Source organism: Misgurnus anguillicaudatus, chromosome 18 (assembly GCF_027580225.2).
Source record: "Misgurnus anguillicaudatus chromosome 18, ASM2758022v2, whole genome shotgun sequence".
Classification (NCBI taxonomy): domain Eukaryota; kingdom Metazoa; phylum Chordata; class Actinopteri; order Cypriniformes; family Cobitidae; genus Misgurnus; species Misgurnus anguillicaudatus.
Window position 1 is genome coordinate 5,918,183 of NC_073354.2, and position 13,306 is coordinate 5,931,488.

Below are 13,306 nucleotides of genomic sequence, written 5' to 3' on the forward strand. Positions count from 1 at the left end.
TCTATCTGCCCATTTATCTAATCTGAGGTAGGCCTACTGAACACAATGTTTTACGTCTTTTCTGACTTCTGGCGCGAACACATGGCGAACAGCGCTATTTTTAGCCTTTCATTGATAAAACTAAAGCGGCTGATCTCTGCAGTTTCATTTTGAAAGCATGAGAAAGTTGCGCAATCTTATTTCATCAATTGCGCTGAAAATTCAGAGAAAGCTCTAACATATACATGTTAAAAACACTGCAGTGCTAAACAAGCAGTGGACTCCGACATAATATTAGTTTGCGTCCATATAAACTCATAATTACTCCCGCTCGTGTTTAAATGACAGCGGAGAGACTCGCCCATCGTCTCGACAGACCACCCCCTCACAGTATTCAGGACAGAAGAGGTCGAAAGTGGACAAAAGAGATGGATTTTAATACCAGGTGTAAACGTGATGTGTCCCTCTCGTCCACTTGTGATCCAATTGACGAAAACACATCTTAATACCAAATTGTAAAAAGCCCCTTATTGTATATGCATTTGTAGGAGTTTCCCTTTCAGACACAAAATTTATGGGAGTATTTACAATACAATTAACTAAGGTTTGTGCTTGTCAGTTTTCTGGCAAGTTTGGCCATATGTAACGGCCAAAAAATGTCTCAAACAATTTTGTGCTGCTCTTGGTAGATTTTGTTGGTCATTTTGAAAAATGAGATTTTAGCACCTTTGTACTTTGGGGCTGTTTATACCTGGAATTAAAATGCGTTTTGGTCAATCGGATCACAAGTGGACAAGAGAGACACATTCACATTTACACCTAGTATTTAAATCCATGTCTTTTGCCACTTTCAACCGCTTCTGTCCTGATTTTCTGAGGGGATGGTCTGTGAATGAGTCCCTGCTTTCGTTTAAACATGAGCAGGAGGAGGGGTTTAAAATGCCGTAAACTAATTTTAGGTCAGAGTCAACTGCTTGTGTTGCTTGTAAACCTGTAAAAAATGGAAAATTTCTTTAAGCAATTGATGAAATAAACTCGCACAACTTTCCAACGCTCACAAAATTAAAAAAAAAGTGTAATTTGTCCCATAATTATCTAAAATATATCATATTTCACAGAAAACCATAGTAATTAATAACATAGATAACATGATAAAAAAATCATAGATGTCCTGCGTTGATTACATGTATACACAGGGCCATAATTTCCACTGGGGACATGGGGGACCTGTCCCCCCACTTTTCAAAATCCTTTTTGCGTGTCCCCTCCAGTTTTAAAGTCCCTATCGTGTCCACTTCAGTATCAAAGTCCCTTTCGTGTCCCCTCCAGTTTCAAAGTCATTTGTCATGATATTTTAAGCGAACCACGTCACAAAGGAGCATGACTGCATTAACTTAATTATTTCCTGGATTTTTTTATCACCATAGTCCCTAAACGTATGTAAACCCAGGAAATGGGATTCAAATCAAAAATATTTTCCCCATTTTGTGTACCCCCACTTCTCAAACCAAAGTTACAACCGTGTGTATACATGTATATACAGGGTTCCCACGGGTCCTTAAAATCCTTGAAAGTTTGTGAATCTTGGGGAAATAATTCAAGGCCCTGGGAAGTTTTTGAAAATATACATACATTAGATACAGGTAATTGAAAGTGTTTGAATCTATTTTCTGGGAAAAAAATCCATATTATTCCCTGTGTAGTGTAGGATAATATCATAAAAATTCTAGTGCTGAACTGTTCACTTTAAATGCTTGTATCTTCTTTATGCGAATGTTAATTCATACCAAAATGCTTTTTTGCATAGTTGTGTTTGACACATGAAAACGTCTCTGGTTAAGTATGTAACTGTTGTTCCCTGAGAAGGGAACGAGACGCTGCATCTCCCTTGTCATACTTCCTGCGTCCCTGTAACGCCATCTTCGGCAATATTTCAGATAGCGATATACTTCCTGACACCTGCGTCACCCTGTCTTTGTCAATAAGCCTTACCATTGGTTGAATATGATATACACATTCAGATGCACTTACCCCTGGAGGTGTCACTGCAGTGACGCAGCATGAGTTCCCTCGAAAGGAAACTGTAACAATGTATCTTAAAAGGTAACACGATGTAACCTTGCTCTCACTTGAAAAGGGTTCCCAACATTTAGTCCTTGAATTTGAGGGTATTGGACCAGGAAAGTTATTGGAAGGTAGCTAAGGTGTGGGAACCATGTATATATTATGCAAAAACTACATGGATCATGATAGATGTATATGTGTAATGATGGCCATATCATCTATTAGGGATCCAATCAAATTCCTACGACTAAAATCCAGTCCTGCCCTACATTATTTTCCCCTAAAATTTCCAATGTACTGAGACATGCGTCACTAAGAGAGAGGGAAGTAAGACTAGATTTCTACATGTTCTAAATAACGGTGCTCATTCATTCAGGAACATTTACTCACTATTCTGAGGTATTGTGGGTGATTGCCCGGGAATGTCTGTGGTTTCTTCAGTGGTTTTGGTGATTAATGGCTCAAGTCAAAAGAGCACAATCCCCTTGCGCTCATATTTTGGTTTCTAGATATGACTCAGGTCCCTATTTTAAGCATAAGTGATTTTTTCTCATTTTGTACACCCTGAGAAAGTCTGGCTAAAAATAACAGCTGAACTACTTTGAAAATGAAAAGTGATGACAGACAGAGGACGAGTTACATGCCGTTTAATATTTACAGTCACGTTTCACTTAAATGTATTAAGCAATACTTGCGCCTGCTTGTGTAAACAACACTGAAACTAAACTAAAATGAAAAGTTACCAAATTTACCCCCTTATTACATTGGCTTACTGTGCTAATGCGGACACTCCTCTCTTATCTCTTATAGGTAATTACCCACGGCCTCCTAACTATGGTGGGACACCTGGTGCCAACTACAGTGGCCCCGGCCCAGGTATGGGCAACAGTCTTGGCATGAATGCCAGCAGTCCGATGCACGGGCAGGGTCCAGGGCAGCCATGCGGTTCCATGACCACGGCTCGAGGACCAGGACACTCAGCTGGAGGTCGACCGTACCCGGCAGGCTCCAGCAATGTGGCTCCAACCTCTCCTAACATGCCTCAATCTGCTGGCCCAGGGATGGGTCCACCTCCACCCAACGTTAGCCGCAAACCGCACGAGAGCGGCCCTCCGCCTGCCCAGCAGAACCCAGCACCTTCGGGCCAGGCCAGGTAAATTACAGCTTTAATTATGTTTTCCAAAAGTCCCATGTAGCTCCCTGCTTCATCACACCAAGATGTTTTCTGTTATCTAGATTGCATAGGTGGTTAAAGATGACAAGTTGACTCGTATTTGCACAAATAAAAAGATATTAAAAACAGCAAACAGCTTAACAGCAAAGTGCAAATTATTTAAACTGTAGGGAAATCTGGCAAGAATTAAAACGCACAATCTGTGTTTATAGTTGTACACACTTAAAGAAATTAATAATACTTTAGATGAATTCATATCGCTGAGATGTTTTATTCTACATAGGGTGGTTTGCCCAGTCAAGGGCTCTGTTTCATCTAGTGAACTAAAGGGGGTTGCACACCGGACGCGCAGCTCAGTACAACTCGGAGGTATCGTAAACCGGAAGTGCACATTAAATAGCGCGAGCTTTGTCAGATAGCGTCTACTTCAAAATGCAAAATATATGTTAGCAGCCAATGTTAACCGTTAATGATTTGGGACAAATATGATGTTATTTAATGTTAAGTGTAACATTAAATGTAAATGTGAGTGGCACTCTTTGGCGCGACAGGGATTTGAGCAACTTCCTGAGTCAAAGCTGGGCGGCGTGGACAGGCGCCACCTGTCGGCGTCAGTGTGAGTATTTTCATAGAAAACAATGTTTTCGATTTTTTTAGAACGGCGCTGAGCTGCGCGTCTGGTGTGCGACCCCCTTAAGACAGCAAGCTAACTAAAATGCTACTTTATATTTATAAAAATACAATAAATTCTATGTACATTTTAATACTTTAGTAATAAATATAATATTTTTATAATTATTTGAATTGGTTGTTTTATGATAGTTGTTTTATAACATGATTGACAGCTAGCATAAAACAAAGGGCCCTGTCCCAAATAGTCCACTTGATGTCCCATTTGTAATTTTACATTTACATTTATGCATTTCACAATCGATTTTATCTAAAGTGACTTACCATGCATTACAAGGTATACTTTTTTATTACTATGTGTGTTCCCTGGGTTCGAACCATAGACTGTAAAAAATATGGACGAAGTGTCCGTGACATCACCCAAAGGTTTGTGAAAAGTTTTTTTGAATCCAATAGTAGTCAGCGGAGTTGACGCGTCAGCGGATAACCGAAAACGTGTAAATGGCCAGGACGCGGGTAGAGCTGAGGTGGCTGGTTGCTGAAACCATGCCCGCCTAGCTCGATGGTAGTGACAGCAGTGGAACTTCACCCGCCACTCAAGTGACGACGGCCTTAATTATTTCCCCGCCATTACCGATTTATCTCGTCAATTAAGAGAAAACATTTCCCTGCTAATGACGCTTTCTTGATGAGTTTTTATGGTAATCTGTAATTCCGCTCTTATCCATTAGATGGCGCTCTTATCCAATTTTTAAAAACTGAAGCAAAAACTAATTTAACAACATTTTAAACTCTGTGTATGTTTTGATCATCGTTCTGAATCTGATCTCTAACAAAATTCCTTTACAAAAATGCAATTATTTCATCTTTTTGCTTAAAATTTTGTTTAATATAATTTAAAGGGATGAGTTACAAAAAATGTACCCTCCTCACAGTAGTCATGAAGGGCAAAATTAGCTATATAGACCAAAAACACATTTTGTACCAGACTGTAAACATTATTTCTGCTGTAAAGTTGGTCATTTTAATATGGCTGTATGGAAACTGACTCCCTTTTGAAGCCAGCCAATAGCAGCCAGTCCGTATTGGCTTCCTCAGAGAGATTGGAAGGTTGCCCCTCGGTTCGAACCCATGACCTTCTTTGCTATTAACTCAATCACTGAGTTATACAGGAGCACATTTTATGATTCAGAAGAATGCTTACGTGCCACTCTTTTGTGGCTGTTAAACACATTTTTGCTGAGCCTGCACTGGCGGGCCGCTAGCCGACAGTATACGCAGCATTACTTATCCAAAGTGTGACGGTCAGTATTTGGGACAGGGCCACACATCCTTTGAGTTGTCAGTTGGAATGAAAGTGAGAAAGCACCTTGGAGACTCATGTGCTCTTCCCCTGCTTCAGGCCTTCCTTTGCCAGGTCCCCCGTGTACCCCGGCCTGTGCGGGCCAGGGGTGCGACCGGCCTCCTTCCCCACCCCTCACCCTCACTACAGCTCTGGGCAGGGGCAGGCACACACTGAGCTGTATGGGTAGGTTTAAACTCTGACCCCTGCGGCCTGCTGTGATTGGCTGGATGGCTTTACTCTGCTTGAAAATGTATACTTACACACAGTGTCTGCGTCAGCCTTTTCTTTCTCCTTCAGTGTACCCGTTTTACTCCAAGCATTAAATACAGGAAGGATACTTTTTGTTATACTTTACACGGATGGCTCAGTTTTGTGCTGTTTTTAGTTCATATTCAGAGCTGCTGTCAGCGTTTACACAAATTTTATTGCTTTATTGAGAATTGTGATCGTCAGATAAACACTGACAACCCATCAAAATAAAGGTTCATTGAATGTAATGTATTTGACAGAAATCTTATGCCACCACCACCACCAGACTTGTTGTTTTAGAAGTTTTGATGTCCATCCATATTTATTTTTCAATCTATTTTATTAAGATACAAACAGAAGATACAGGAAATATGTACACAAAATTAAAAAAAAATCAATTTTCAGGACTAAATGTCGTCTTTAGGCATTATCAGTGTTTAGTGTGACCTCTCTTGGCACTAAACACATCTTGAGCGTTTTTGAACAGAATAAAGTAAAAAGACAAATTTCTTTAAAATTAGAAATTAGGATTTAATTTTATTTAGGTTTTAGAGATCCTGCAGTTACCTGCACTTGACACATCAGTTTACATTTTTTACAGTTTTTGAGATGGTTCTCACTGCAGAACACAACATCCAGGGGGCGGGGTTAAATCTAGATCCAACCCCTCCCACTTTATATACTTTGTTCCGCGCAAATGAACCAATATATTTGCTCTTATCAATTTAAGTGTACGTTTGGTTAATAATATAGTCGAGAAAGATTCATAATTTAGAAAGTATCACAGTTAGGTGGAAGGGGAGGTAAGGACACGTTCCCGACATTGTGATATCACTAAAGGGATTTATTTGTACATTATTACACAGCTATTCCTATACTTATTTGATATCTTTTATTAGCAAATTAAATAAAAGACCATCTACGAGGGAAACCTGTTTCCTAATGGCTGTAAGCAAAGACATGTTAAAACAAGTTCAAAGTCCATACAAGATAAACATTCAATTTATTAGTTTCTAAATAACATGCCATAGCCTATTTTAATAATTATGCATATTTATACTGTATCCATTCATAGGTCTTAAACTGCATGTGGTAAGATTACTTGTAGTAGGCTTACCCGAAATGTTTTACTCCAAAACATTATAGCAAAAAACTTACATTTCACCCTAAAGGCACTACTTTTATTGTAGTCATAAGTAAAGTTCGGTTTTATGTCAATAGAATAACTTAATTTAGTTACGACTTAATGCGGAAATGGTAACGCAGCAACACGTCTATGACGTGTCTTGTGGTAAAACTGCCGACCAATGGGATCTCTGGATCTGGATCCAGCTTCGCCCCTGGATCTGAATCCAACCCCGCCGCCTGGATGTCATGTTCTGCAGTGAGGTGCTACTGCAGTTTTTAATACTATATACACATTTCCAGTATTTTCTGGATGTATTCTATTTAAGAGACTGAGAAACAATTATATATCATCATTATAACATTACAAACACAACACATCTAATTCTGGCATGGTGGCCTAAGACTTTTGCACAGTACTGTTTAATACTTTTGTATAGTAAAATAAGTACCTTTAACTGTTTTCCCACCATTGACGGGTTATCTCGTAAATTAAAGGCGGAGGGCACAATGTTTGAAAAACGCTTTGGAAAAGGAGACGGGCCGACTACCAAAACACACTTATAGCCAATCAGCAGTAAGGAGCGTGTCTACTAACCGACATCCTTTCCGGGTTGCGTATGTGTGGGGCGGGTCTTTTAAAAGAAGGTCCAGATTCTATTGGGGTAGGGGCGTGTTTGTTTAGGTGATTTCAAATATCAACATTTGCTTTCAAACATCATGGACTCCGCCTTTAAAGGAATAGTCTACTCATTTTCAACACCAAAATATGTTACTACCCCAACCAAGAACCGTTGACACATCCCTCCACCATCTGTGCGCGCGCACGTAAGCGCTGGAGCGCGCCTTAAGTTGCCACACTTCGATAGCATTTAGCTTAGCCCCATTCATTCAATGGTACCAATCAGAGATAAAGTTAGAAGTGACCAAACACATCAACGTTTTTCCTATTTAAGACGAGTAGCTATACGAGCAAGTTTGGTGGCACAAAACAAAACGTAGCGCTTTTCTAAGCGGATTTAAAAGAGGAACTATATTTTATGGCGTAATAGCACTTTTGGGAGTACTTCGACTCGCCTGAAAAGTCCGCTCCCCTTCTCACTCTCATAATGGGAGAGGGAGGGTGTTACTGCGCCGAGTCCAAGTACTCCCAAAAGTGCTGTTGCGCCATACAGTGTAGTTCCTCTTTTGAATCCGCTTGGAAAAGCGCTACGTTTCATTTTGTACCACCAAACTTGCTCGCTGGCTGGCATCAAATCAATATGCTGGCAGGGAAAGAGTTAAACATGCTATTTTATAAGTAAAATGTAATGAACCATTAAAAAATTAAAAGTGAAAATACAGAATCCAGAAAAAAATGGGATTTGAAAAAAACTGAATTTGAAATAAACAAGTTTAATTGTTCAAGCTTTTAATCTTCAGGACGATGAAGATGTGGTGCTCCTATCATTTTTAATGGATGCTCCTATAATTTTAAATTTGGGAGCACCAGTTCGACCTACAAAAAGATGCGAAATGTGAATGCCGCCTTTTTACTTTTGGATGAGCTGTGATATTAAATAGTTGTGATACAGATGATTCATATGTATAAATATTTCAGGAGGTTTAGTTTTTTACATAAGACCACAAAAAAGTAATCATTGTCAAATTTTGTTTTGATAAATGTAAATACTTAACAGTTGTTCGTTAACTTTTTAAAATGTAAAAGTCCTGAATAGAGATGCACGATATGGAAACATATATTGTGATTAATTGCAGCAGCAATAACTCATATTGTGCGAAAACTACAAGCAGTGCAAATAAATCAAGTTTTGATACAGAAGTGTACTGAATGATTGAGTTTAAAATGAACTCGGATCTTTTCTTTAGACATTTCTCATAAAAATTGTTTATATAAATGTGTTTTTGCACAAATTGTCTTACTGAATTGAATATAACACTATACGAATCTTTTTACAAACAATTTATACAGAAATTCATAACCAAGAACCACATCAATTTAAAAAAGGCCCTCTTGATTTTTGGATTGTGATATATTGTATATTCTTGTGATTTCAGTGTATGGACCTAAAAGTCTTAATTTTTACAAGTTTGTGTTTTTTTATGTTTCTCATTTAAACTAAACTGGTCTTGCAAAAATGAGGGATACACACCTGCTGTAACTGTTTGCAGATAAATAACCCTTTAGGACAAAAGCGTGCTACAAACAACTGAATGCTTTAATGCTAAATGTTTTAACCACCTCTTCTGTCCCTGTGGTTTTCGCTTGCCTGCTGAAAGGAAATGCAGAAATGAATACTAACAACCTACCAATGAACTCTTAACAGCATAGACTGACTCTTGTTGGAAATGAGTTGGAAAAGAAGTAAAATGTTTGCTTATGCTCGTTGTTGTTATCCATAGGCCAGGCGGGTATCAGGGTGGTTCCCATATGCTTGGAATGGGCCCTGGAGGTCCCTACAACCATCCACCGAGCAACAGCTCATCCAGGATGACACCTCAAGGACCTTCATACAACACCATGCCTACAGGTAAACTTACATCTTAAACAATACACCAAAATCTCCTCTTATGTTAAGTATGCAAGTTTGGATGAAACTAGCTGTGAAGGGATATGTGGCAGGACATTTCTATTTCTGCCTACCAAAAATGGGTGTAGCTACCCAATATGATTGCCTGGGATTTTGAGATTTTGATGCTTTCCATTGCACTTTGCAATTTTTGAACCAGCAGCTAAAAACTTAGAATTAGAGAATGATCAGATCTCTTGATGTCAAGTGTACAAATGTCCCTGCAGGACCCATGACGGGCTCAGGAGATGCCATGATGCTCACCGATCCCAAACAGAGAGCTGAACACAAGGAGGAGGGCAACACACCCAACGCAGAGCCTCCAAAGCCAAAGGTATCAACATATGGATATACTTACTTACAGACTAATAAACGATTATTCTTGAATATCTGTACTGTAAAATCAACTTTTGCTTTGTTATTTTTCATGCTTCAACCAATACTATGAGGTGGTAGACACACAGCCTTTCATACTTTTTAAAAATGATCTAAAAGTCATGACATGTGATCATTCAGTAAAAATCTTTATCAAAACAAAACATTTATTGCTTAGTAAATGTCTAATTTGATCATTTTTTTATTCGTTTGGTGTTACTCTTGAATGTTCTTCCATCTATGTGTAATAAGTAAAGGAAGATTCTCTTATGTATTCTAATGATCGCCCATGTAACGCCTTAAGACCTTTTCTCAGCTTATACTTTTGTATATCGTCTTCTTCTTCTTCCATCATTGCTGTTACTTTCATCAGAATTTCATTGTGTCATTAAGTTGAGCTTTCTTTTGATTGGTTGAGTCACCTCTCCCATCATCTCTGTTCTTTGCTACATCTCAAATTCACATGCTGTTTTGTTTGATTTTCTTTTTGAAAATAAAGCTTTGGAGGTAGCTTTGTCACCTCAAATAATTCTCAATTGTCTTGTTTGTTGTGGGTTAACCATGTTTTCTGTGCACTTAAACCTGATGGTCTCTCTTATGAGCTCATGCCATGAGCTGGTTTATTTAACTAGGTGACAATGATAGCGGACTTTTCTGGTCCCTTAAGTTTGCTGGTACTGAACCATAAACCAAAGGAAAATTTCTTCACAAAGTACAGTTTTAAAACAACTGTCTGGCTAGAATGATGTAAAATAAATATATAATTCATATATAACGTGATGTGGTGTGTCCGAAAAATGTTTTATTCATCATTTCTGATGTTTCCATATTTACAAATCAGTGAATTCAGTGCTGTTGTCTCTAGTCATTGGACACACTTAAAAATCTCTTTGTGAATTTTTTTCTGATTCACACTTTTTTATTTTAAAAACAGCATTTTTAAAACGTCTCTATTTTACACACAAATATTTTCACATTTTTAACAATCCCCTTACACTCATAATGTGTCAGTGATGCTGTGGTCACACTGTGCATTCACACCAGATGCGAATTAAGTGAATAAATGACGCTATTTGCGCGTAGTTGGATGCTTGAACATTTTGAGTTAACTTGCTTCATTTGCGCGTGAAATGCGTGTCACTTGCGCGTGAAATGCTCAGCATTTGCCGGTAAAATGCACGTAATTGGGAGGTGAAATGCGCGTCATTTGCATGTGAAATGCGCATAATTGGAGTGTGAAATGCGCGTCATTTGCGTGTGAAATATGAGCCATTCACACGTGAAATTTGGCGTGTGAAATGTCCGTCATTCGCACGTGAAATATGCATAGTTTGCACGTAAAATGCGCGTCGTTCGCGCGTGAAATGTCCATCATTTGCGTCTAAAATGCCTGGCATTCACACATGAAATTTTGCGTGTGAAATGTTCGCCATTTGCGCGTGAAATGTGCGCCGTTCGCGCATGAAATGTGCGCCGTTCGCGCGTGAAATTTGCTCTATGAAATGTGCGTCGTTCGTGTGTGAAATTTGTCGTTTGAAATATGAGTCATTCGCTCGTGAAATTTGCCCCATGAAATTTGCGTCATTTGCATGTGAAATTTGTGTCATTCACGCGTGAAATATGTGAATTGCCCTTTTGAAAAGCAACTGTATATTATTAGAAAAATTCGAAAAATTTTGTTCCTCAAAATCTGCACAAAAAGTTTGAGAGGCGCATTGGAGCCCTGTTATCAGTCATGAAATGGGCTTCAGATTGCTCTGGTTAAAGACAATTTTTCCACATTTTAACATAAAGGGGCGGTTTCCCGGACATCCTCGTCCCAGATTAAAATGCATATTTGAGCTGCTTTAATTTAAAAACACCTTGCATTGACATATGCTAACATGTATCATGAAATATGAATCATTCGCGCATAAAACTCAGACACGGCTCAATTTGTCGGCTTAAGCTAGCGTGTAGTCTCAATATGTATATAGCTCAAATTGGGTAAAGAGTGTTTTTTACAGTATGTCCAGCCTCCTCACTACGTCATTATCACGTCACTACAACAGCAAGCTCCTCATTGGTTAATGCAACACGAATATCCACCAAAGTTCAGATTTTTCAACTTGCATGATTCTCGCGAATCACAAGTTTCTTCCTTCAAATGCCTGAAACGCTCAATTTATGCAGCCTGATGTGTGTCACGCCTTTGCATTACCTTAACATGTACATCACTCATGTTTAATGCTTCATTTGCGTCTTGTGTGAACGCACCATTAGATTGCTATGTAAATTTCACAATAAACCAAATACATAAATAAAAGAACAATGTATAATATGGAGCAATATCATTCACAATTTTAGTACAGCATCATCTCACCACTAGGCCATTACTCTTTGTCCCCAATAAATGCCAAAAAATTACCCTACGAATTGTGAGTTTTAATTTTATCCCTCTGTGTTTTTCGTAACAGGACAGTTATGGTTCTCAGTGTGTGTCTCAGCCTCCCACCCCATCCCCTCTGTCCCCAAGCCCAGCTAGTCTGTCCTCATATCAGGGGGATGACAGTGATAGCATTAGTAGCCCTGCCTGGCCAAAGAACCCCAGCAGTCCTGTAAGTGCCTTATCCACATCTACTGTCTTCTCTTTCTTTCTTCTTCTGGGTTTATTTACTTCTGCTGGTGTGAAGCTGTGGGCAGTTTTGACCTCGGATCATACTGAGACTTTCTCTTTTTGACTTTTGAGAAGCTAACCCAAGACTTCTCAGTTTTTCACAGTTTCACAATTTCCTATTCGTTTTTGAATCTGGCAAAGAAGTGATACGTTAGTTTTCACCAAAAAACAACAACATGATCTACAAAAAGCTCACGTTCTAGAAAAGCTTAATTTACCCTTATCTACAATTGCCATGTTGAGTGCAAGCGTGGTGCCCTGTAGGGTAAGTAAATTGCAATTCCAATTTCTGATTGGGCCATTTCTGCTTTGACCCCTGTTTTGTTTGACCTTTTGAAAAGCACCTGTTTATTATCAGAAAAATTGGCCTGTGCTGACGTCAAAATCTGCACAAAATTTTTGAGAGGCACATTGGTGCCCTGACGTCAGTCATGTGAAAGGGGCTTCATATTGCTTTTGGTAAAAAATTTTCCACATTAAGGGCCGGTTTCCCAAACAGGTCTTATCCTAGTCCCAGATTAAATGCATGTTTGAGCTGCTTTAATTTAAAAACACATTGCACTGACATATCTGAACATATATCAGAGCCATTGTTTTGTCTCAAGATGCACACCGGTATTGACGGTTTGTTTGTATAAACGACTTGAATGTCCTAAGGCCAAGTCCTGGAACCTGTCTGGGAAACTGCCCATAAGTGTTCACAGCAATAGTAGTGCAGAGTAAAAAAAAACTAGTTGAATACCTGGTGAGATATCTCCCTCTTTTATCTCATTTACTCGTGTGCCTCAGAAACTCAGCTTGGGAAACGTGACGAATGAGAAGATAATACGACTGTATGACATGGGTTGTGAACCTGAGAGGAAGACTTGGGTAGACCGCTACCTTGCCTTCATGGACGAGAGGGGCACGCCTGTCCCCAATCTGCCCTCGGTGAGCAAGAAGCCATTGGATCTGTGCCGACTGTACTTCTGTGTTAGAGAGATCGGAGGCCTGGCAATGGTAAGTAAAGATTTATTTAAATGCGATGTTAAAGGCTGTGCATATGTGCCTCTTAATTGAAACATAGTCTGAAACATCCTTTCAGATTTTAACCATATAGATGTGAGGACAAAGAAAAGGTCATTTATGAATCCTTTGAC

General features: G+C 39.1%; 1 protein-coding gene across 7 annotated transcripts in view; it reads left to right on the forward strand.

The window, feature by feature from the left end:
• The window catches only part of arid1b (AT-rich interactive domain 1B), a 103,548-nt gene that overhangs the window by 73,923 nt on the left and 16,319 nt on the right, over nucleotides 1–13,306 (forward strand). For 5 of the 7 annotated variants that reach the window (XM_073855666.1, XM_073855668.1, XM_073855669.1 and 2 more), the window contains 6 exons: nucleotides 2,854–3,196; nucleotides 5,250–5,375; nucleotides 8,970–9,097; nucleotides 9,364–9,470; nucleotides 11,968–12,108; nucleotides 12,957–13,166. In XM_073855666.1, coding sequence (XP_073711767.1) covers nucleotides 2,854–3,196; nucleotides 5,250–5,375; nucleotides 8,970–9,097; nucleotides 9,364–9,470; nucleotides 11,968–12,108; nucleotides 12,957–13,166 — 1,055 coding nt within the window. The remainder of the gene's footprint in view (nucleotides 1–2,853; nucleotides 3,197–5,249; nucleotides 5,376–8,969; nucleotides 9,098–9,363; nucleotides 9,471–11,967; nucleotides 12,109–12,956; nucleotides 13,167–13,306) is intronic. The other 2 variants (XM_073855671.1, XM_073855672.1) reach the window with 1 other exon arrangement.